The sequence below is a fragment of the Berghia stephanieae genome, chromosome 2 (genome assembly GCF_034508935.2).
Source record: "Berghia stephanieae isolate SIO BIC M18660-M18661 chromosome 2, UCSD_Bste_1.3, whole genome shotgun sequence".
NCBI classification, from domain to species: domain Eukaryota; kingdom Metazoa; phylum Mollusca; class Gastropoda; order Nudibranchia; family Aeolidiidae; genus Berghia; species Berghia stephanieae.
In genome coordinates this window covers 118366548-118389925 of record NC_088361.1, presented here as the reverse complement: position 1 = coordinate 118389925, position 23378 = coordinate 118366548, and the positions used below count along the sequence as shown (strand labels likewise).

The 23378-nt window shown below is 33.9% G+C and overlaps 1 protein-coding gene across 1 annotated transcript; it reads right to left on the bottom strand.

Annotated features, from left to right (window-relative positions):
• Positions 1-777: 777 nt before the first annotated feature.
• Positions 778-9424, bottom strand: LOC144966398 (uncharacterized). The gene is made up of 4 exons (XM_078902798.1): positions 9306-9424; positions 7193-7942; positions 5323-5647; positions 778-3778 (listed from the first exon to the last, which is right to left on the bottom strand). Exons 2-4 carry the CDS (start codon positions 7917-7919, stop codon positions 1987-1989), a joined length of 2844 nt encoding a protein of 947 aa, XP_078758924.1. The 5' UTR covers positions 7920-7942; positions 9306-9424; the 3' UTR covers positions 778-1986.
• Positions 9425-23378: the final 13954 nt, after the last annotated feature.

Below are 23378 nucleotides of genomic sequence, written 5' to 3'. Positions count from 1 at the left end.
CGACCAGAGCCAGGACAAAACCAAGTAATCTCATTCCAAGACAAAGACAGAAAGCATGTTGGAAAACAGATATAAGGGGATAGAAGACACAGTACCTCCCTGCCCGCTATGGGAGGTCAGGATCCCCACCCAGGACAAAAAAAAAAAAACACACACACACACACAAAACCCCAGAAAGAACAATATAAGAAAAATAAAACATCTTTGCTTCCTTCGTAATCTTTAAAAGATTAACAAATGCAAAACTATACATTTCATTTGCCTGCTACTTATACTATACGATAGAAGAGTTTAAAGGAAAGATCACAATCTCCCAATAGAATTCTATAAAAATCAGCAATAAGATCTAGACGTACTTAAATTTTGAGTAAACATAATAAATACAAAATCAATCTTAGTGGGGAATACAAAGTTGTGTGTAAAGGCAAATTTGCAAACACCAGTAAACCTTTGAGATACGCATCAATGAAAATAGAAAAAAATGGTGGAAGTAGTAGTAGTAGTAGTAGTAGTAGTAGTAGTAGTAGTAGTAGTAGTAGTAGTAGTAGTAGTAGTAGCAGTAGTAGTAGTAGTGTTAGTAATAGTAGGGGTAGTAGTAGTAGTAGTAGTAGAAGTGGTAGTAGTAGTAGTCGTAGTAGTAATAGTAGTAGTTTATTATTATTATAATTATAAATGTAATAACAATAATAATAATAATAATAATAATAATAATAATAATAATAATAATAATAACAATGGTCAACTCATACTCAGTCAAATTTCTTCCTTCTTTTTACATGTCACAGTCAAATCACTAACATTATCATCATTTTACTATACTGAAAAAATAAAAAGGTTAAAAAAACAAAATCACAGATCTAGGTATAATATCATAAATAAACAATTATTTTTATATCTGTCATGTATATATATAGTTTTATCTCATGAAAAAAAATGATATCTGATATTAAAATCCTAGCCAAAATAGTAGATTTCCATCAAGTCTAGTAGCTCAATGGGGCAAGTATTTTGGTCTTTTGAAGAAAAGTATGAAAGTCATGCAAAATAAGAATATCAGTGAAACAATGACTGAGAAAATTATCGTAATTGAAAGGTCATAAATATTTGTGTACAATTCCACGTATGATTCTTAGATTCTTTAAAAATCACAAACATCCCATGCTCATTTAAGGATTATTTATCAAAATCAAATCGCAAACAAATGCATTTAAATTATTAATATACATATATATTATATACATCTATTGAGTAAATATCTATTAAAGGATGCTGATGGTCCCTTTTAAGTTAAATCTGACATACAAATGCATTTATCTTGAATGATAACTTCTCATGTAAACAGCACTTTGTTGCGTTTGTTTTTTGTTTGTTTTTCAAATCACTTTCTATACAAAAAATTACAAGCCATCACGTACAACATAATTTAATGATTACTGGAATCTCTAAATACTAAAGAAAACACATTTCATGCCTGCACAGTAATAAACCTTTATACTGAAACCACAAGCAACATGACTTTACAAATCAATGGTTTTCATTTTAAGACCATTTGATTGCCCTTTTAACGTTTGCAAGTCAATTACTTTTTGTGTTGTTCTACAGCAGGAGGAAGTGAATTCCTACCAACGGGAATAAATAACAATGTCTTTGATTTTTAAATTATATATAGGATGTGAGAAATCAAGGTTTCACTGGAAAATCATGTGAAAAATAATACAAATTGATATTGGTAGAGCTGGTATGCATTAAGTTTTATCAACTGATTTACATGTCAACAGCAAATATGCCTAATTTCTACTATGGTTGAAACCTACATGTAGGGTAAAATTCCCAACACTTTTACATAGAATTTGACTGCCCACATTATTTAATGCATCCCTTATACACACTTATCAAACTTTCATCTATTTTCTTTTTCTCACACCTTTTTAAAACAAATAGTGTCTAAATGATTTTCCAACACAACTCTGCTGCCAAATTAAAACTTCATTCAAATAATGTTCCAACCATTTTTTGCTCTTCCTTCCATTGCTCTTTATGTCTATTTTTCTTATGTTCATTCATCTTTCCCTTGGTGTAAAACTCTTTTTGACAATAAGCACATTGATATTCTTTGATGCCTCCATGTCTCTTGACATGTATTTGATAACGATATCGGGTTGGAAAGGCCGATCCACACTGATCACATTTATAGGGCATTTCTTTGGTATGAGCAACCTGAATGTGGAGTTTACGGTGACCCCGCTGCTTAAAACTTCGGTCACAATAATCACACTTGAATGGTGTTTCACCACTGTGGGTTCTCAGGTGAGTTTTCAAATCAGATTTACTGGCAAATGTTTTGGTGCATACTTCACAAGAAAATCGCTTTAAAAAACGTGACTGAAGCATATTTTGTCTTGTGGCCATGTTGTAAGCATCAACACCAGTAACACTGCTGTACTCTACTTCTGTTTTCTCTTCCTCCCCATCTGATTCCAAACTCGGCACCATCCTCATCATAGATGACTCACCATCTTTGCCCTTCAGAAGCTCTGTGGTGCAAGCCAATTTATTTGCAGCAGCAGCAGTCATACCACCTGAAGCTGTAAGAATACGAGCTGACATCAAGCCAGATGATTTGGCAGGAGATTTTCCTTTAGAATTCTCAGGAGATTCCTTTTTCACATCATCCACTTCCATGTCATCAATTTCATATCCTGGAATCTCCAATCCTTTACTTGCCACAAGAATCTTTTCATTATCAGCATTCAACTTCATGAGATGATCATGTTTCTGATAAATATGTTGTTTCAGTTCTGTTGCCGTTTTAAAACACAATTTACACAAATCACATTCAAAAGCTTTAGCATCCGGTGAATTGTGGTAGTAGCAATGAACACTTAGATGGCTGAGGACAGGGAATTTTTGGCCACATATATTGCACTTGTATATATTAAGACTGCGGTCATACTTATGCTTGGTATGCTTGTGTTTCTCGACTTCAGAAACGAAACGAAATTCTTGATCACATATATCACACTTCACAAATTTCTTAAATGAATGCATTTTTTTGTGAACCTCTAGAGCATACTTCTTACGAAACACTCTGCCACACTCTTCACATGGAAATGATTGAGAGTAGAGTCTATGAATATCTTTGTGTTTAACCAAATTTTGTTTCCCATAAAATTTCTTTTTACAAGTGTCACATTCTTCCAGGGGGGCTTCTGGGTGTTCGTTTTTAACATGAGTTTGAAATTTCGAACCACCAGTGAAGAACATCTTGTCACACATTGGGCAAGGATAAGTGGGGATGACAACTTTCTTTTTAGGAGTCTTTTGCTTCTGTTCATTTACTGGCCCTGCCTCATCTTCCGACAGGACTTCCTTTTTAACCTTAAATTGATCATTGTATAATTTATCCACAAGTGCTTCAGTGGAACTGGGTAAGGATCCAGAGGCATTGAGGGCAGTTGAGGAGCCGGTTAATCCTGCTTGAGCCTGAAGAGCTTCAATATTTTTATGTCCTCGCAGATGAGCTTTATATCCACTTCTCGTTACCAACTCAACACCGCATATCTCACATGTAAAGATAATCTCTCTATTATGAAGGGCCATATGTTTCTCATGACCCAATTTGCTATTAAAACCCTGTCCACACTTTTCACAGTGAAATGGTTTCGTTTCATCATGCTTGAGAAGATGGACATGAAGTTCCTCTGGACTGTCAAACATAACAGTGCAAACAGGACAGGAAAACTGTGACAAGCCGTCCTCACCACCCCCTTGAAATTTTCTGCAGTGATAAAAATTAATATAGTGATAATTATGATGATGATGATGATGATATACGAGGATAGAGATAGAGTAAGAGAGTAGTAGTAGTAGTAGAAAGAGTGAGTGTAGTAGTAGTAGTAGTAGGAGGAGAGTAGAGGTAGAGGAGGAGGAGAAGGAAGAAGAAAAAGGAGGAGGAGGCAGTGGAGGAGGATGATGAGGGGGAGGAGAAGAAGAAGAAGAAGAAGAAGAAAAAGAAGAAGAGAAGAAGAAGAAGAAGAAGAAGAAGAAGAAGAAGAAGAAGAAGAAGAAGAAGAAGAAGAAGAAGAAGAAGAAGAAGAAGAAGAAGAAGAAGAAGAAGAAGAAGAAGAAGAAGAAGAAGAAGAAGAAGAAGAAGAAGAAGAAGAAAAAAAAGAAGATCATCCACTGATAACTTTTATTTAAATGCCCCAAAAAGAAGTTCCAAGCAATTTGCAGATAGGTCATATATTCACGTTGCTCTATTGGTATGGAACTATCTTCCTTCTGTTCTTAAAATCAAAGTAAGACACTCTCAGAAAACTTTTAAAACTCATTAAAAAACACATTTGTTTAAATGTTACATCTCTGATGATTATTGATAAATGAATCTCATAGTTATGTTTTTTTCTATTGCCACATTACTTACGTGTATGTGTGTGTTTGTATGTGTGTGAGGAAATGAACGTAATTGTTAATATTTGTTAATATCTGCGCCTAGATTGTGTCTTCACAGGACATGGGCGCTAAGAAGAAGAAGATGATGATGACGACAAAAACGATGATGATGAAGAGGAAGGTGAAAGCTTCAGTATGAGCAAATTTGAGCGTAGTGAGCTTTATGTCAAATGATAATAATAAAACAGCAAAACATGAAGTTAAATCAATTCTAACCTATTTTGATTTAGTGCTCTAAAAGTAAAAGTTTCAAAAAAATGCAAATACAGATGTTTGTTTTTTAGTTATCACATTTGACACTTTTAGGTCATTTCAGCAAAAATAAAAAGAAAGAAGGTAGATAGCCAAATATGACTATCCAGCAGCAAAGAAAATGTTATCAAAGAGGACTGGTTCAACATAGATCAAGATATATCCAAGATACTTGCAGCTAGTCTGAAACGACTTTAAAAAATTAAAATGACACCCCCTTCTGCTGTGAAAGAAAATGCAACAGCTAATAAAAATACAAATTTTCCGCTGTGACTGTGAGGTAAAATAGCAGTCAATGAAAATGCGAGATTATTGTCCAATGAAGTCCCATGAATGGGACAATACAGCCAATAAAATTGTCAGATGAGGATGATACTAACCAATAAGAACCAGTCCTGACAATGTCAATATATCAATCCTCCACTGCAATATTATGAAGCTGGAGAAAATCTGAATTTCATATTTTTAGGAATCTTCTGCATTTTAAAAACCAATAAAACATGTTATAACCAATTGCAAAATGTTCATTAGCTTGTTATAAATGAAAAGGTCAAAGTAATTACAAAATTTAATTTGTCTATAACTGTGATTTCCATATCTTAGCATAGTAAGACTTACCGTTGCTGGTTAAGCTTGTCAATAAATTGGATTTCTTCAGCATACTTTAATTGGCTTCTGTCCATCTTGCAAAACTTTGCATGAGTTGAGAGGGAACACTTAAGCTTAAATCTTCGGAAGCATTGCTTGCATTGGAAGGGTAAAATTTGAGAATGTTGAGTGTCAATATGAAACCGGAGCATACAGGTTGATTCAAAGCTGTCACTGCAAAGAGCACAGCGGAAAGGTTTTATTATCCCATGACTATATATGTGCTCCAGGAATTGCCGAAATTTTTTAATAGGCTTTCCACAAGAGTTGCAAAGATACATGCTCTCTTTTTCCTCTGAAAAGTACAAGAAAATTAAAAAATATGTGACCAATATATTCAAGAGATAAGATGTTTTCTTTGTTTTTTTACTGTCGATATTAAATATTTTTTATGTAAGTCAATTAAATCGCAACCAATAAGTATCTTTATAAAATGGATCAAATATATGGTTTTAATTGTATCCCAAGATAGACCTCAATGTTTTCAAACAAGATGAGCCAAACTGACCCAGACATTTTTTAGTATTATTAGTGAAAGATATATTTATTACTCATGGTGAAGATTTGATAACCAAAATTTTCTATACACGGAACCTGAAAGTAAATATAAAAACATGATTGCATTGAAATTGTAGAATGACCAGATTGCTCTCTAAACTAGCACATTTGCTGCCCTCAATGCCTCTGGATCCTTACCCAGTTCCACTGAAGCACTTGTGGATAAATTATACAATGATCAATTTAAGGTTAAAAAGGAAGTCCTGTCGGAAGATGAGGCAGGGCCAGTAAATGAACAGAAGCAAAAGACTCCTAAAAAGAAAGTTGTCATCCCCACTTATCCTTGCCCTACACTTTTTACATTGCCACAGAAAAAAAAGATGAAAGATTAATATTAATATATATTTGACGTTACCTCTGTAAATTTATGCTTCCTTGAGAGCTGGAATAACTATGGAGTGACACATAAGTGTTGAAGGAAGGCAGGGAATGCTAAATTTATCATTTGATTGAAAGTTAAATGCTAAATTAAAATTAATTGTTTATGGTCTAAAGTTTAAGTAATCTCCGAAAAATAAAAGGTGATACAAAGCACAGAAAGGAAACCACAACTGAATGTATCATAAATTGCATTTCAGATTTACAGTTCTTTATAACCGGGACTCTAAGCAACTGTCCAGCAAGATATCTTCTGTATAATTGAGAATAAGATACATCGATGGTTATGTAATCTAAGTTTACACTACATTGGATTTACATAGACCACATGAGTTTTGCGTTAAGAGCTTTAATTTCAACTAAAATTCTGAATATGCATTTCCAAGTTGTAAAAGAAAACAAACTTAAATCCTAAAGATATTATTTTTTTGAGTTATAGTTTTGGCCCGTCAATCAAAAGATCCAAACCAAAACTGAGGCCTGTGATGTGTGCATTCTCCATTAAAAACAATAAAATTAAAATGAAAATGCTCCTTAGCAACTCCCCGAATCTTATTTCAGAAGAAGGAATCATGGACATATTCCTACTACAAGTATATAATAAAATTTGGAGGTCCTACACACATTTTGGCATGATCAAGTGAAAACTAAAAAGAGTTGATAGTATGGCCAGCCTCCAAGCAAAATACCTTCCAACCAAATAATATGCTTTCAGTGTTTTGATCACCTGTCTGACTTGAGTTTCCTTATCTAAATAAAAAAATGTAATTAAAAAAAAAGAGGGCGTAAACTGTCATGATGAAGGGCAATAAAATGAGGAATTACTTATTGTACGTGTTACTAAAATACAGTGGAGACAAAGTTATTTACAATCAAAATGAAAAAATAAAAATGAAAGTTATACCTGCTGTTGGTTCTTGTTCTTCAACTAATGATTTTTCATTAGATGCACCGCTGTCATTAGAATAATTTTGAAGATATAATGGCTTCTTTTGCATCTCTTTATCGACCCATAATTCATAAGGAGCTAGTTTCTCGTGAGAATGAAGGGAGGATCTACTTGAAAAACTGTTTCCACAATCAATGCAACGAAGATGAGACAACTGACTTCCACATAGATTCACCATATGATTTTTATACTCGATGTTTGAAGAAAAATTACAATCGCAAACAAAACAAACATAATTTTTTGAATCTGAAATTACAGTATCTTCTTCAAGCACTCCATAATCAGCTGTGTTAGGCTGAACAGTAGATTGTGCAGGTGGTATAACAAGATCTATAGTGGCATCACTATCAGCATCACTTTCTTCTTCATATGTTTTATCCGAGTTTGATGAGGATGACCTCTTCCTTCGTTTTGCTGGTTGACTATGACTGTCATTGTTACGATATTTTTTATTTTCCTCATCCATAAGTCTTTTGGCAACCTCTGAGAGCCCCCCTAACATATTCTCTGTCTTATTTGCTGAATTGTATTCATGGTTTTCCATACGTTGAAGAAATTGTTGACTATTTTGAGTAAATGAAAAGTCTTGCTGATCTGGAAGAAAAGTACGTAGAAGACAAGACAGAGAATTCATTTCTTCTTGTCTTGCTGGATCTGACATCATGGTAGGAAAACTTGCCATGGCTACTCAACTTAAAAGCCAACCTGTGAAAAGTAAGAAAACATTTTAAAATAATCTTAACTTCAAACAGCACATTAATGTAATGTCAGCGAAATTTGTGTAGGAGCCTTAGGAGCTTAAAAACATTTTTTGTTTTAATTTTTTTTGTGGGGAGGGGGGGGGGGGGGGGGGGGGGGGGGGGGAAGAGAGAGAGAGAGAGAGAGATAACTGATTAAAGTCTTTTATATCATTGTTTAAACATTTCATTTTTACGCTTTTTTAATTCTGTCTTGCTTTCAATGAGCTTTGGTTAGGAATGAATAGGGGCCACACATCTCGACTTATGTATTGATCATGTATGGCACTTCTGATTGGAAATATCAGTGTAAGATTTATATGAATTTAATGAAAATGTTTCCGAAATCGATCAAAACAATATAGTAATAATATTGAATAATAATAATAATAATAATATTAATAATAATAATAATAATAATAATAATAATAATAATAAAAATAAAAGTATTAGTATTAATATCATTATAATAATAATAATAATAATAATAATAATAATAATAAAAAGTATTATTATTAATTTAATAACAATAATACTATAATATAAAAATAAAAATAATAATAATAACAATGACAATAACAATAATAATAATAATAATAATAATAAATAATAATAGCAACAGTAATGATAATAATAATAATAATAATAATAATAATAATATAATAATAATAATAATAAAATAATAATTATTATTATATCATTATTATCATGATAATAATAATAATAATAAAACAATAATAATAATAATTATATATAAATAATAAATAATAATAAAATATAATATAATAATAATAATAATAATAATAATAATAATAATAATAATATATTTGAAACAGAGGTCATTAACAGAATAAAATGTAAAATAAAAAGCAAACAAAACAAACATGGCTGACAGACAGTGGCAGACGAAACTGGGGTTCAAGCCCTCACTCGTCGACCGCTCTCGCCTTCTCACAGCAAGCCCTCGGTCCCCTTTACCAGCCAGAATGGTTGTTACTAAAAATAGATATCGTCGTCTCGGTTGTTATCACCGGTCTTTATTAAATTTCGTTTGAATTGTCGTTGATTTAAGCCCATTCAAATAAAATGAAATACCACAAGTATTGAAGTTTGCATTTTCAGTACGATAAAAAAGTTTTTCGTCATTAAACACAAGGGAAAATGCAATCAGATTCCAAGGTCCGAACCCTCATCAACGCCATGACGGCTTTGTGCTCTAGCTTTGCTGACACTGATGTTCCGGCAATCGACACGAAAGAAAATTCTCAGATAATGAGCAAAATTTACATTCACATCTGTAACACCGGGACACCAATGGGGGAAAAACTTACCTAAAATACTTATTACAAACTGTCCGTTACTTTTAGTTGCGTGAAACTAAATAATATCGGTCTAGACATCAAAGACAAACAGCAAGTCTTGTCCATTTCAAGACCATCATAATGAATGCAGATAAACTAAGGGACATCACCGAAAAATAAATCCGCAAATGCTCTCCCTTCCAATAATAACAAGAGAGAAAATAAAGGGGAACATTGAGTTTGAGTAAAGATTGACAAATTCATCCATAACAGAATGCGGTGGCAACAAAAAAAGATGAATGAATAAAACAATAATTTAATAAAAAGATAAATTATGTAAATTATAACGGTTTCCATTCTAAGTCGGTTCAAACTACGTAATATCATTTCTTTCTTTCTGTTCTCTTATTCTTTCTAAAATGTTCTTTATTTATTTATTTATATATTTATTTATTTATTCATTTATATATTTATCTATATATTTATTGTGATTAATGTAGGTGTTCATTAGCAAAGAAGAAAATTGTGTCACAAAGAAAATGGCAATTCATACATAATTTATTCCAAATAAAATAGGATGTCCAAATGATAGCACGATTAATCTAACTCACCATGAATTTTAATTATACAGCTTTGTACAAAGAATTGATCTTTAAGGCGTCAACGTGAAATATCTACTCCATCCTGACATGAATTAGTTTCTTTTCTCGGCTCTATAGTATTGCGGTATGACACTCGCCTTCAGATCGGAAGGTCCAAGGTTCGAGTCCAGCTCCCGAGCGGCGCATAGTTGAGTCCTTGCTCTTTACTCTCATTCTCTCACCGTACTCAGGTGTAAAATTAGTACCTGGTCGTTAGCGGCGTTGTCTATGTCTGAAAATTATATATCAGCTCGCCCAACCGGCGTCAGGTCTCTTCTTACATGTTAAATGTTGCCGTTAGATAGGGAGCCCTTTTAAATCGTCTGGAGCACGTTTGTGGATATTGCCAGGGACGGCTGGTAATAATGGGCAGGGTGGGCAAATACCAGCCTGTTTTTTTCAAGTTATAAGTTGTATTACCAGGTCCGAAATAATCAAATTTAAATTAGATAATTTCAAAAGTTACTACTTAAACTTGAATCATAATATGTGATGTGTGCATTCTCCATTAAAAACAATAAAATTAAAATAAATGGCGCTGGCTTCCGGCGACAACAGACGTGTTGTGAATGTTTACCTATTTTCTACACATATTTTTATTCATTTATCATTCAATCGTCGGAATTTAAGCCTAATTTTTATTCAAAATGGATGTGAAGTATATATTGTTCCTGATTTTTATATTTATTAGTATATTTATAAGCATAAATGGTGTTTTAGCCTGTGATTTTGCTGCCAAAATAAGCCTATCGATAACTTATACTTCAGAGACTCTCCGATCCCTCCAACCCGTGTCACCCCCACCACCCACTATTGACACATCGTTTATTAAAGTAAGAAAGAGGGGGAGAAAAGGAGGAATAAAAACAAAATTTAACAGACGGCCTTTTCGTCCATTTTTACCCTGTGTAGTGACAGGTAATGTAAGATCACTGAAAAATAAAATTGATGAACTGTTTTCACTGTGTCGTTTTAATAGTGACTATCGTCAAGCCTCCATAATAGCGTTAACAGAGACTTGGCTATCTCCTCACATACCATCATCATGTTTTAATATTGAACAATATTCACTTTTCGAGGAGATCGGACTAATGTAAATAAACGAACTGGGGGTGGGGTGTGCACATATATTAACAACAAATGGTGCCACCCCAATAACAGTCAGATAAAGAAAATGTATTGTGACGATTATATTGAATTTATTACTGTTTCGTCACGACCATATTATCTACCCCGAGAATATACTCATGTCATCATCATCAACGTCTACATTCCACCATCATCAGACAACACCACAGCGAAAAATATTTTGAGGAAAGAAATACAGGACATTCAAATTAAGTCACCCGATGCCGTATTGATGGTCACTGGCGATTTTAACCAATGTAACGATTTTACTCTCCCGGGACTTCATCAATACGTGGACTGCGAGACAAGGGACAAAAAAACATTAGATTTATTCCTGTGTAATATTAAAAATAGTTATAAATGTTTACCCCGTGCCCCATTAGGTTTATCTGACCACTGCATGCTCTTGCTACTCCCCACCTACCGCCCTGTTTTTAAACGTGTAAAACCAGTAAAGAAAAGTGTACAGATCTGGAACGGAAGTGTGTGTGAAGATTTGCGTGGTTGTTTTGAATGCACTGACTGGAATGTTTTTATCGAATCATGTGATAGTGTGGATGAGCTGAATGACTGTGTGAGTGAGTATTTAAAATTCTGTGAACAGCTAGTGTCTTGTAAAAAAGAAATAAAATATTATCTAACAACAAGCCTTGGATAACAAAAGATCTAAAACTTTTATTGAACCAAAAGAAAACTCTCTATACTAGTGGAAACAAAAAAGATCTGAAAACAAAACAAAAAGAGATAAAGAGGGTAATATCTAGTTGTAGAGATAAGTACAAAAATAAAATTGAAAAATGCTTTTCTTCTGGGGATATACGGGACACGTGGCGGGGGCTTAAAACTGCTGTGAACTATAATCCAAAGCCCACGATTATATCAGAAGATATCGAAATTGAAACTTTAAATAAATTTTATTCACGTTTCGACACAGCAAACAAATTTGATATTGAAAATGAAAAACATAAATTAGACAGGGCTTTGGAAGATGAAATGACTATTGAGGTCAGTGAAGAGGAAACGAGATTCGTATTTTCGAAACTAAACGAGAGGAAGGCTGCTGGGCCGGATGGATTGAAAGGAAAATTATTAAAAGAATGTGCCCATCAGCTTTCCCCCATTTATACACATATTTTTAACTGGTCCCTCCAATGCGTTTCAATTTATAGTGACAGTTTTAACTATTTTACAGTGTTTGAAATTATTCATATTATAAAGCGCAGCTCTGGTTATATAGAGCTGCTCCTTTTTTATATATATACATCCTATTTCCATTGTATTTTTATCTTATGTGTAAATTATAACACGTCTGTACAAAAAATTTCCTTTTTGGGATGCAATAAAGTATTATTATTATTATTATTATTATTATTATTATTATTATTATTATTATTATTATTATTATTATTATTATTATTGATACTTCATACTGAAATCAATTTGTGTGTATTTTTGATAGATTGCGAATCACCATGCACCCCGTAATGCATAAACCAGGATACGCTCCTGTTCTTTTTATCACCCCCCCCCCCCCCCAACCACTCCACTCCACTCCGCCCACATCGTCATCTCATCGTCACGTCGCCTGACGGTGAACTAACTCCGATTTTTGCTGTCTGGCCTCTCTAGTACTAGGTCGGGCTAATTCAAATGAGCCCACCTTAATAACCAGTGAACACTGAATAGAGCTTTTGGCAAACGAACTTTTTCTTATTTATTGCCTTACTTGTGCTGGTACCATTGATGTAATGACTTTGGGAAGGTTCCAGTATTGAATTAAATTTATTAACTTACTAATATTATATCAATTTAGTATTAATTTGTGTTGTTTTTATATATTTGTTTATCCATTTAAATTATTTCTTTATTTTTTTTCTCGTTTTCTTTAGTACTTCTCAAAACTCATTTATTTAAATTGTTTTCTTTTTGTTTTTTGTTTGTTTGTTTTTTATTTTTGTTTTTTAACAAATTAATTTGTTAGTTCTTTTTTTAAATTATTATTCTTAAACTAATTACCGCTGTATTTTTATTGCCAGACTAAATAATTTTGCAAAACAATGCAATTTTCTATTGTATTCCCTCTAATAAAATAAAACACTTTTATTCAAAAGTCACGACTAAATAAATATATAAAATACAACCACCATTTTGGTTTTCTCAACAATTGAATTAGTATACGAGAAATACTCTTCTGATTAAGGAGAGAGTTGAATTCTAAGTTATAGAGGAAATAAATACGTTTAAAGGAAGGGTGGGCAGATTCCGTACTTGCCCGTCCTGAAGCAAATACATACTACATAAGATGGTTCGCGATGAAGAGGCGGGAAGCTAGGGGTTGGTTGGGGAAGGAGTAAAGATAACACGGTCGTTAGTGTGATAGTATAACGAATGCATGAGGAGAGATTAGTAACATTCTTTTGTCTTAATTTTATTGTGTGAATTATTGGCGAAAGCCTAAGATTAAATAAACTTTGTAATATCGTATGGTGGTAACCATCATTGTCGACGACATCGTCGTTGTCATCATCATCATCATCATCACCATCATCATCATCATCATCAACAACAACAACAACAACAACAACAACAACAACAACAACAACGACAACAACAATATTAACAACAAGTACAACAATAGCAATAAAAACAATATCAACATCATCATACAATTTCCGTCATCGTCTCCACAACTATCAACTATCATTCTAACCAACAGCACCACCAAAACCACTATCATAATTACATCCTCCCTCACCGCCTCGTCTTCCTCCTCCTCCTCCACCACCACCACCACCGCTACCACTATTCCAACCACTACCACCACCGGCACAATCATTCTAACCACCAAGACAGCAGTAAAAATGATGCAATTTCAGCTCTGAATGAAACTCGAGTCATATCGCTGTTGTTGCTTCTCGATGAAAACTTTAAGGTTACTACATACTACTGAAAACCAGTAAAATCTTGCCGTTGAGGGATTAAAGCATCTCTTTAATTTTTCGAGTGAATGAAATGGACTTCTGTTGTCAAGGTGTTGTCGCATTATGTCTCGTCGCTTTATTTTTTAGTTGTATTCTCTTTCGTGATTACTTTTTGATTACGTTTGGAATAATTAAAATTTACTGGTATTGTCATTTCATTGTGAATGTGATTATTTGTGGTTGAAATATTTTTTTTAAAGGTGAAAAAAAAATTATAATTAAAAAAAAAAAAAAATATATATATATATATATATATATATATATATATATATATATATATATATATATATATATATATATATATATATATATATATATATGACCGGATCATCTTTGCCCCACCACTGTAAATAGGCTAGAACCGCCACTGGATATTGCGCTATATACATGCTTGAGATTCTTGGTATTTCCCAATAATAAATGTGTGCATTACCCCCTAAATTAAATGTACTCAGAGCGCTCTGCGTTGCACATAGCGGGATCCGAACCAGGGACTTACCGTTCAGAAGCTGAGTGCCATATCAGCACAAGACCACGAAGCCACAATTTAGGACAATACTACACTGCATGCCATGGATAACTAATTCCTCTGAAATTGCTAAATTTGTGCCTGCTCATCTCTTAATTTTTTGAACTTTTGATTCTTCTTCTTCTTCTTCTTCTTCGTTCCTCTGATGGACATCTATGGCTGCAGTCCGATATCTGCTATGAAGTCTTAGGTCCGCTTTAGGTCCTCAGCCTCACCATAGAGCTTTGTGTTGAGTGTTGTAGGGGTGACCCAGTGGTTCGAACGTTGCACGTTGTATAATGGGCAATCCATAAGCACATGTAAAGTGGTTTCATGGTCGGTTCCACATGGGCAATAAGGGGTTGTTCCAATACCTAGCTTTGTAAACATATGTCCTCTTAGTCTATTGTGTCCTGTTCGGAGGCGGAATAGAGTGACTTGGCTACTTCGCTGAATGGCATGGATTGGATCCTGCTTGTTGTGTTCTAGGTGTGTGTCATTCCTTTCTTTGTCTATTTTTAGCTTTATTATTTTCTTTTGCTGATGGTAAGTGAGAACTTTTGATTCAAAAGTTTCATCATTGGCGTTACATATCATGAGTAAACTCGATTTCTATGAGCTACTAAGCTTGTTTGTTTGTTTATTTGTTTTTTATTTGTTTGTTAGTTAGGAACTTAGTGTTTTTCTTTCTATTTAAAAAAAAATAAATTATTTATGTTTTTAAACTACCATCAGGGAGAGAGACGATAAGTAAAAGGGTTGGGCGTGGGAAATCAAAAATGATGTGGACTTCGAATTTGATTTTATTTGATGCGCGTGTATGCATTCGAGAAAAGGACCAATCACCTGTTCCAACAGAATTGTTTGTTTTTGTTCTTTTTAACTCTCTCGAGCTCATATGCATGGAAATTTGTTCGATTTTCAATGAGGGTAAACTCGAGATTAATCGGTTTTACATTACTAGTGACACTTTTAGGTTTATATGGGCCAGTGCAAGGTTGGGGTGGGGAAGGAAAGAAAAAGTAACGACAATAATTTTTTATTTTTTAAATCCTAATAATTTCAAAATGATTCAAAAATTATATAAAAACAACCAAAATAACCTGTACCACAGGCTACTAGGAGCAGATTGGACAACAGCCACTTTTTATTGGCTAATCGCCGCCATCTTATTTAAGATGTTAGCAGTTATCGGATGAATCGAGAATAGAGAGAGACTGACGATATACGGGGCTTCCAGAAAACTACTACTACTACTACTACTACTACTACTACTACTACTACTACTACTACTACTACTACTATTACTACTACTACTACTACTACTACTACTACTACTACTACTACTACTACTACTACTACAACTGCTACTACTACTACTACTACTACTACTACTACTACTACTACTACTACTACTACTACTACTACTATTACTACTACTACTACAACAACAACTTCTACTACCACCACTATGACGACGACTACAACGATGAGAGAGAGAGAGAGGGGGGGGGAGAGGGAGAGAGAGAGAGGGAGAGAGAGAGAGGGAGAGAGAGAGAGATAGAGAGAGAGAGAGAGAGAGAGAGAGAGAGAGAGAGAGAGAGAGAGAGAGAGAGAGTAATCTGTGCACTGTACTGCTGCACACGTAAGCGTTCGAAAAGGTTAAAAAATTTTGTTGTTGTTGTTGTTGTTATATTTAGGTTTATTTTTTTTTTTTTTTTTTTTTGGTAACTGACCAGTTCCAACAGATTGTTTTTTGTGTGTTTTTTTTTTCCTTTGATTTTGGGTCGCGTCAGCGCCACTACCAAAAGAAAGATCGATAGTGATAAAGTTATACGAATATTGTATAGCTCTGTACGTTGGAGTTATACATGAAAAAGCAAGGCAAAATGGCTATAGACCGGGAAGTCGTAGTAAGAGCCTCGCAGCCTGATTGACGCTTGCAGAGAATTGCGTGATTCAGCCACAGAGTTTTTTTTTATTTTTTATTTGAGGAGTATATCTGCTCTTTCCATCCATGTTGTTAATAGGCTTCAACAGTCGTGATGTCACTTCCCTCGTAATGACGCATGGTAACTTAGTACATAACTGGTTCTAAACTATCGGAACAATGGCGGACGCCCTTATGAAATACTTATCCGACGAGAAAAAAACTGTATCCAGAGGAGAAAAACATTATAAATCTGATTATGTTTTGACTTAAATACATTCTGATCACGTGACATGTGAAAAAGTTCTAGCTAGCATGAAGAATAAAAAAGTACCGATTTTCTTTGTTTAGAACCGAGCTGCTCGTTGCTGGGCGACGTGACATCAGACTATTGAATCCTATTGTTTCCATTGGTCACGGTCCTAGGCCAGAGTTTTGAGGCTGTCAAGATCTTGTTGTGACTTAAGTACAGAGGGTACTGCATATTTTCTTATTTTTTTAGGGATTAATTCGACCTCATCTGAATTCAGAAATTTCAGATATGTAGAAATATCCTGGTTCAGGAAGTCGCGGATTCGAATCTCTTGATTTTCTTTTGTGCTATTTTTTTGTGTGTGCTCGACATTATACTTAAAATATAAATATTTGATGATCTTATTACCATAATACAAAGCATAGTGATAATGCACGTCTGACCGGTAGTCATGAAGTCTGAGGTTCAATCCCCAGTCGATGGACTGATTGTTGGGATGTTGTTTTTTTTATTTTTTATGTTCTTTCTACATGGTCTGGCAATGTTTTATGCACACCTTTACAGATCTTTATCTTACACCAGTGCCTGCGCCCTATTATTTTACTTTGATATTTTAAAAATTAACATGGAGCAACTCTAATGTTCTAATGTCTTTGTCCTCGTCCTCTCATGTTCAATGTCTGTGTGTTGTTATGCAGGCGAGGGTTCAGAGCAGAAACGCATAACCTTGTGAAGAATATAAACCTTCAAATTGTCATACCTATCGTTAACCTCCGTGGTATAATCAGGTCTGACATTCGATCCCCAGTCGAGAGTGCTTATTTTTTGGGGTTTCTTTTCTCTTGCAATTTTCTTTCTGGTTTGTCTGACATTGTTTCATACACACCTTTTCAGATCTTTTTTTTGTTTGTTTTTTGTTTTTGCTAATTATGATGTCGACTATAACTATAACTAGAAGAAGGTCATAGTTTTTCTCCAATTTTTCCTCTCCATGTAAAGTTTAGCCTAATCTGACACTGAATCTTGCACCATTATATTAGCTGTGCTTTCTTATTTATTGCTTTTCCTATTTTCAGGTAGGAAATATATTCCATGAAAATATAATATGATACCAAGATCTTATTACTTACTACAGAAAGGACGCGTCAAATATTTCTCTGCCATATATCTGGTTTTGTAATGTATTTATCTTTTTATTGTTTTTGATGTTGCCTGAAGAAGAGTTTTGAGCCCGCAACATTTCATATTTGGTATTTTGTTCTTTTTTAAAGCTGTTATACTCATTCTTGTTTATTAATAAAATATATGTGTACACTTTCGGATTTGTTATGTTAACTACGATGCATTTTCACAATACTATGTACCGCATGAACTAGAGAATATAAGAGATTATATGTGGTTTCGTGAGTTAAATGGTACGAATCCTAAATCTGGATTTGTCATACAGATCGTCCATAATACGGAGGAAGCACTTGGACATTGGACACATCAAAATCGTATGTATATATATATTTTATATATATATATATATAATATAATTATATATGATAATATAGAGGATATATATATAACATATATATATATATATTTATTATATATATATATATAGGCTATATATATATTAGGCTATATATATATATATATATATATATATATTATATATATATATATATATATATATATATAAGCTGGTAATCTTTTCTATTTAAATTTTTTTTGGGGGGGGGGGGGGGGGGGGGGGGGGTAAAGACACAATGGTTACTTTACAGATGACACATAAATCTCAGATTTTACCAGTAAAATATATGAATGATGTATGATTGAGCGACAGATTTATTAATATGTGCTTGGTTTCCGGTCAACACAAAATCGGTTTTAGATATAGTTTACAAGCTAAACTGTTATTGTATGTATATATGCCAATTTAAGTCGGCGCATGATCTGAAAGTTGGTCTGTTCATAACCAGTGAAAATCTCTTGATTGACACCCGCGTACATGATATGAAAATAGACCTTTCACATTCGGTTATCAATAGGTTAGATATTAGATACCTCATATGGCCTCAAATGATTTCCGAATTGGAAAAAATAAAAAAAATAAAAAAATAAATAAAAACGACGAAGGGTGAAGAGCTCAATGGCAAGATTAAATTAAACATTTTATTTTGAAAAAATTGCATAGAGTAAGCAAATGTACAAACTGAACATATAACAATATGTAATAACAAACAGCCATACTAGACACATTGAATATCTGTCATACTAGATAAACTGAACACAATCTGTATCCACAGTTGACAAGTTGACAAGCTGACTATTTTTTTATACTGAGAACGGGGTTAAAGGTATCTCTATTCATACTATGAAAGTTGTCTATCTTTCACAAATTGATTGTTGGGTACAAAGATTAAATGTTAATCTAAATGCCATATTACCTTGTTTGGCAAATTACAATTATGACGAATTTTTTTACTCAAGACAAAATTGTTGATGGATCTGATAAAAAAAGATAAATTTAAAAAATGAAAGAACCTCTTAAAAATAATCCTTTGTAAGATGCCATGAGACATGTCCCCCCCCCCTCCTCTTCCAGTCCAAGCTCATTATGTTTCGATGAGAATTCACTGTATTTAAAACACACTACATTATAAGTCTGTTTCATTCTGTGAATGTGTGTGTGTGTGTGTGTGTGTGTGTGTGAGAGAGAGAGAGAGAGAGAGAGAGAGAGAGAGAGAGAGAGAGAGAGAGAGAGAGAGAGAGAGAGAGAGAGAGAGAGATGTTTTTGTTTGTTTTTCAGGGTTTTACGGCGCTTGCAACACATTAAGTTAAGGTCATATCAGCGCCAGTAAAAAGGAAGAAAATAGGATAGTAAAAAGTTCTGGAATTACAATTAAAGCACCCAAGAAAAAGGACGACAAAAGGGGGATTTGTTCAAACAGAAAACAGATGTAGATTCCAAGAGCACACTGTTAAAGAACTTAGTTTGAGATCACCTAAAAGTCTCATCCATACAGGTCACCATCAAAAGGAATACAAATCATATATAGTAAGTAAACAAAACACAGTACAATGCATAATAGAGAGATGATTTACAAGGAAAAAAATATCATCTCCCAAAACTAACTACATATACATTTGACTGTTTCCCTCTCAGCCAGGACTCCGGCCAGGGCCAGGACAAAACCAAGAAATCTCATTCCAAGACGATGACAGAAAGCATGTTGGAAAACTGATATAGGGAGATAGAAGATACAGTATGATTCAGTATGTACCTCTCTGCCCACTCTGGAAGGTCAGGAACCCCAATTAGAGAGAGAGAGAGAGAGAGAGAGAGAGAGAGAGAGAGAGAGAGAGAGAGAGAGAGAGAGAGAGAGAGAGAGAGAGAGAGAGAGAGAGAGAGAGAGAAAGAGAGAGGAGAGAGAGAGAGAGAGAGAGAGAGAGAGAGAGAGAGAGAGAGAGAGAGAGAAAGAAAGAGAGAGAGAGAGGGAGGAGGGGAATTCGTGACGACGGATACTTAGCTCGAGTGATTTGAATTTACATAATTTATAAATAAAAATAGAGTTCAAAGGGGAGATGATTTACAACAAATGCCATCTTCAATGGACATATTCGTGTGATTATTATTACTGAATCACCATTTAAAAAAAAAACGAAAACAGAAAAAAAAAAAAAACAAAACAAAAGACTGCCAGCTTTCACCTAACAATATGCTTGGGATACTAAATCATGAATAATAATAATAATAATAATAATGATAATAATAATAATAATAATAATAATAATAATAATAATGATAATAATAAATATATTATATCGTAATCAAACAAAATAAGCAATTGAAAACTGGCTAAGAAGAAAGCAAGCTATAATTGAACCAGCATGGCAAGGATAAGGTGAAACCAACCTTGCAACCCTATAAATGTACAATGCAAAAAGCCACAGTGTCTCAAAAACAATTAGCATACCCATGAGGAATAATAAACATACAGATTTCTATTGCGCATTTATTTCGGGATAATGGCTGAGTCGGTGACTCAAGTCGAGCGACCGTGAGTGGGGTCAATGACCAAATGGGGGATATAAAAAATTTACTCTGACCTGGGAATTGTGTCTTTGATTGGGGAAGGCAATTTTTTTTTTTTTTTTAAGGGTTTTACGGCGCTTGCAACACATTTAGGTTATATCAGCGCCAGTAAAAAGGAAGAAAATGGGATAGTAAAAAGTTCTAGAATTACAATTAAAGCACCCAATAGAAAGTAAGACAAAGGGGAACTGGGAGCAAATAGGGATCAGATGTAGATTCCAAGAGCATACCACCAATGTACTTAGTTTGAGATCACCTATAACTATAAGTCTCAACCGGACACAAACACAAAATCAAACAAAGAGGAATACACTCAAATGCTTACATTATACATAATACAAAAATAACAAATATAATAATACATAACGGAGAAATGATTCACAAGGAAAATAATATCATCTCCCAAAACAATAACTATGCATTTGACCGTTTCCCTCCCAGCCAGGGCCAGGACAAAATCAAGTAATCTCATTCCAAGACAAAGACAGAAAGCATGTTGGAAAACAGACATAAGGGGATAGAAGACACAGTATGTACCTCCTGCCCACTATGGGAGGTCAGGAACCCCACCCAGGGGAAGGCATTTGCATTCCCTTTCCCTTTGAGTCAGGTTTGAATAAGGCTATTACTATTAGCCTCTTAATTCATTAAAATTGACAGCTGCTGAGAATGAATTGAGTAACTGACTAAATATTTGTGAATGCAATTCAATATTGGTACTAAATGAAAATATGTAGATGTTATTAACATATTCAAGGTGCTGATATTTGTATATATTAGCATACAGTACTCACTGCAGCTTAAGTACAAGAAACCCAACTTAGAGCCCTGCTTTCCACATACAATTTATTTTCTCCTTGGTCAAGATAAATAACTCCATCGGCTCAGGTGAACATTAATAATGATGACGATGATGATGGGGATGGTGATGACAACGATGATGATGATAATTAAAAAAAAAAATTATACCCTTCACGGCATCATGAGATACCATCACCTTGGCATTCCATGGTGGCATATTGATAATCCATCAAACAAGATGTCTGATGTCAACAGGAATCGCCCATGTTGTTCATAGTTGATGATAATAATAATAACAATTATAATTGTAAAGATAATTAATAATAATAATAATAATGATAAATAATAATCATAATAACAATACATTCCGGAATCAATTGATAGATGGTTTAAGGAGGAAAAACAAAACAAAACAAATATTAACCTTATTGTATGCCTGGTTGATGAATTAAATAAATTCCAGGTTTCCTTGACAACAGATGATGAACAGGGGAATTCCAGTTTGAATTAACTATTAACATGTCGAGAGGAAGAGTTGTATTTTAAAAATAATCTAATTCTTATCAAAATGATTTGTTTTCTCATAAAAACATTCAACTGTTTTGTTTTTATGTTTTTAAGGGTTTTACGGCACTTGCAACACATTTAGGTTATATCAGCGCCAGTAAAAAGGAAGAAAATGGGATAGCAAAAAGTTCTAGAATTACAATTAAAGCACCCAAGAAAAAGTAAGACATAGGGGAACTGGGAACAAATAGGGATCAGATGCAGATTCCAAGAGCATACCACCAATGTACTTAGTTTGAGATCACCTATAAGTCTCATCCGGACACAAGCACAAAATCCAACAAAGAGGATTACATTCAAATGCTTACATTATACATTCAAAATAACATATAATAATACATAACAGAGAGATGATTTTCAAGGAAAAAGTATCATCTTCCAAAACAATAACTATGTATTTGACTGTTTCCCTCCCAGCTAGGACTCCGGCCAGGGTCAGGACAAAACCTAGTAATCTCATTCCAAGACAAAGACAGAAAGCATGTTGGAAAACAGATATAAGGGGATAAAAGTCAGAGTATGTACCCCTCTGCCCAATATGGGAGGTCAGGAACCCCACCCAGAAAAACATTCAATCAAATAAAACAAAAGCCAAATATATTTTTTTGAAAAATATGAAATTAAAAAGTTGAAATAACTAGATAGTTTTGTTTCTGTTTTTAAGGTTTTTACGGCGCTTGTGACACATTTAAGTCATTTCAGTGCCAGTAAAAATTAAAAAAAAATGGGATAGTCAAATGAAAAAATACGAGAAAAAGTAAGACAAAGGGGAACTGGTTCAAATAGGGAACAGATGTAGATTCCAAAAGCACACTATCAGTGTTCTTAGTCTGAGATCACCTAAAAGTCCCATCCAGACATAAACACACGGGCCACTGAGAGGAACACTCTCAAATGTTGACAAAACATGAAATTCAAAACATAAATAAATAAATATTACAGTACATAACAGAGAGATGATTTACAAGGAAAAAAATATCATCTCCCAAAAATAACACGATAGATTTGACTGTTTTTTTCCCCCTCTCAGCCAAGATCCAGGACAAAACTAAGCAATCCCATTCTAAGACAAAGAAAGCGTGTTGGAAAACAAATACAGGGGGATAGAAGGCACAGTGTGACCTCCTGCCCAAAATGGGAGGTCAAAGACCCCACCCAGAACTAGATACAGATTCTGTCTTAATGGAAATAATAATCTGATGAGTTATTC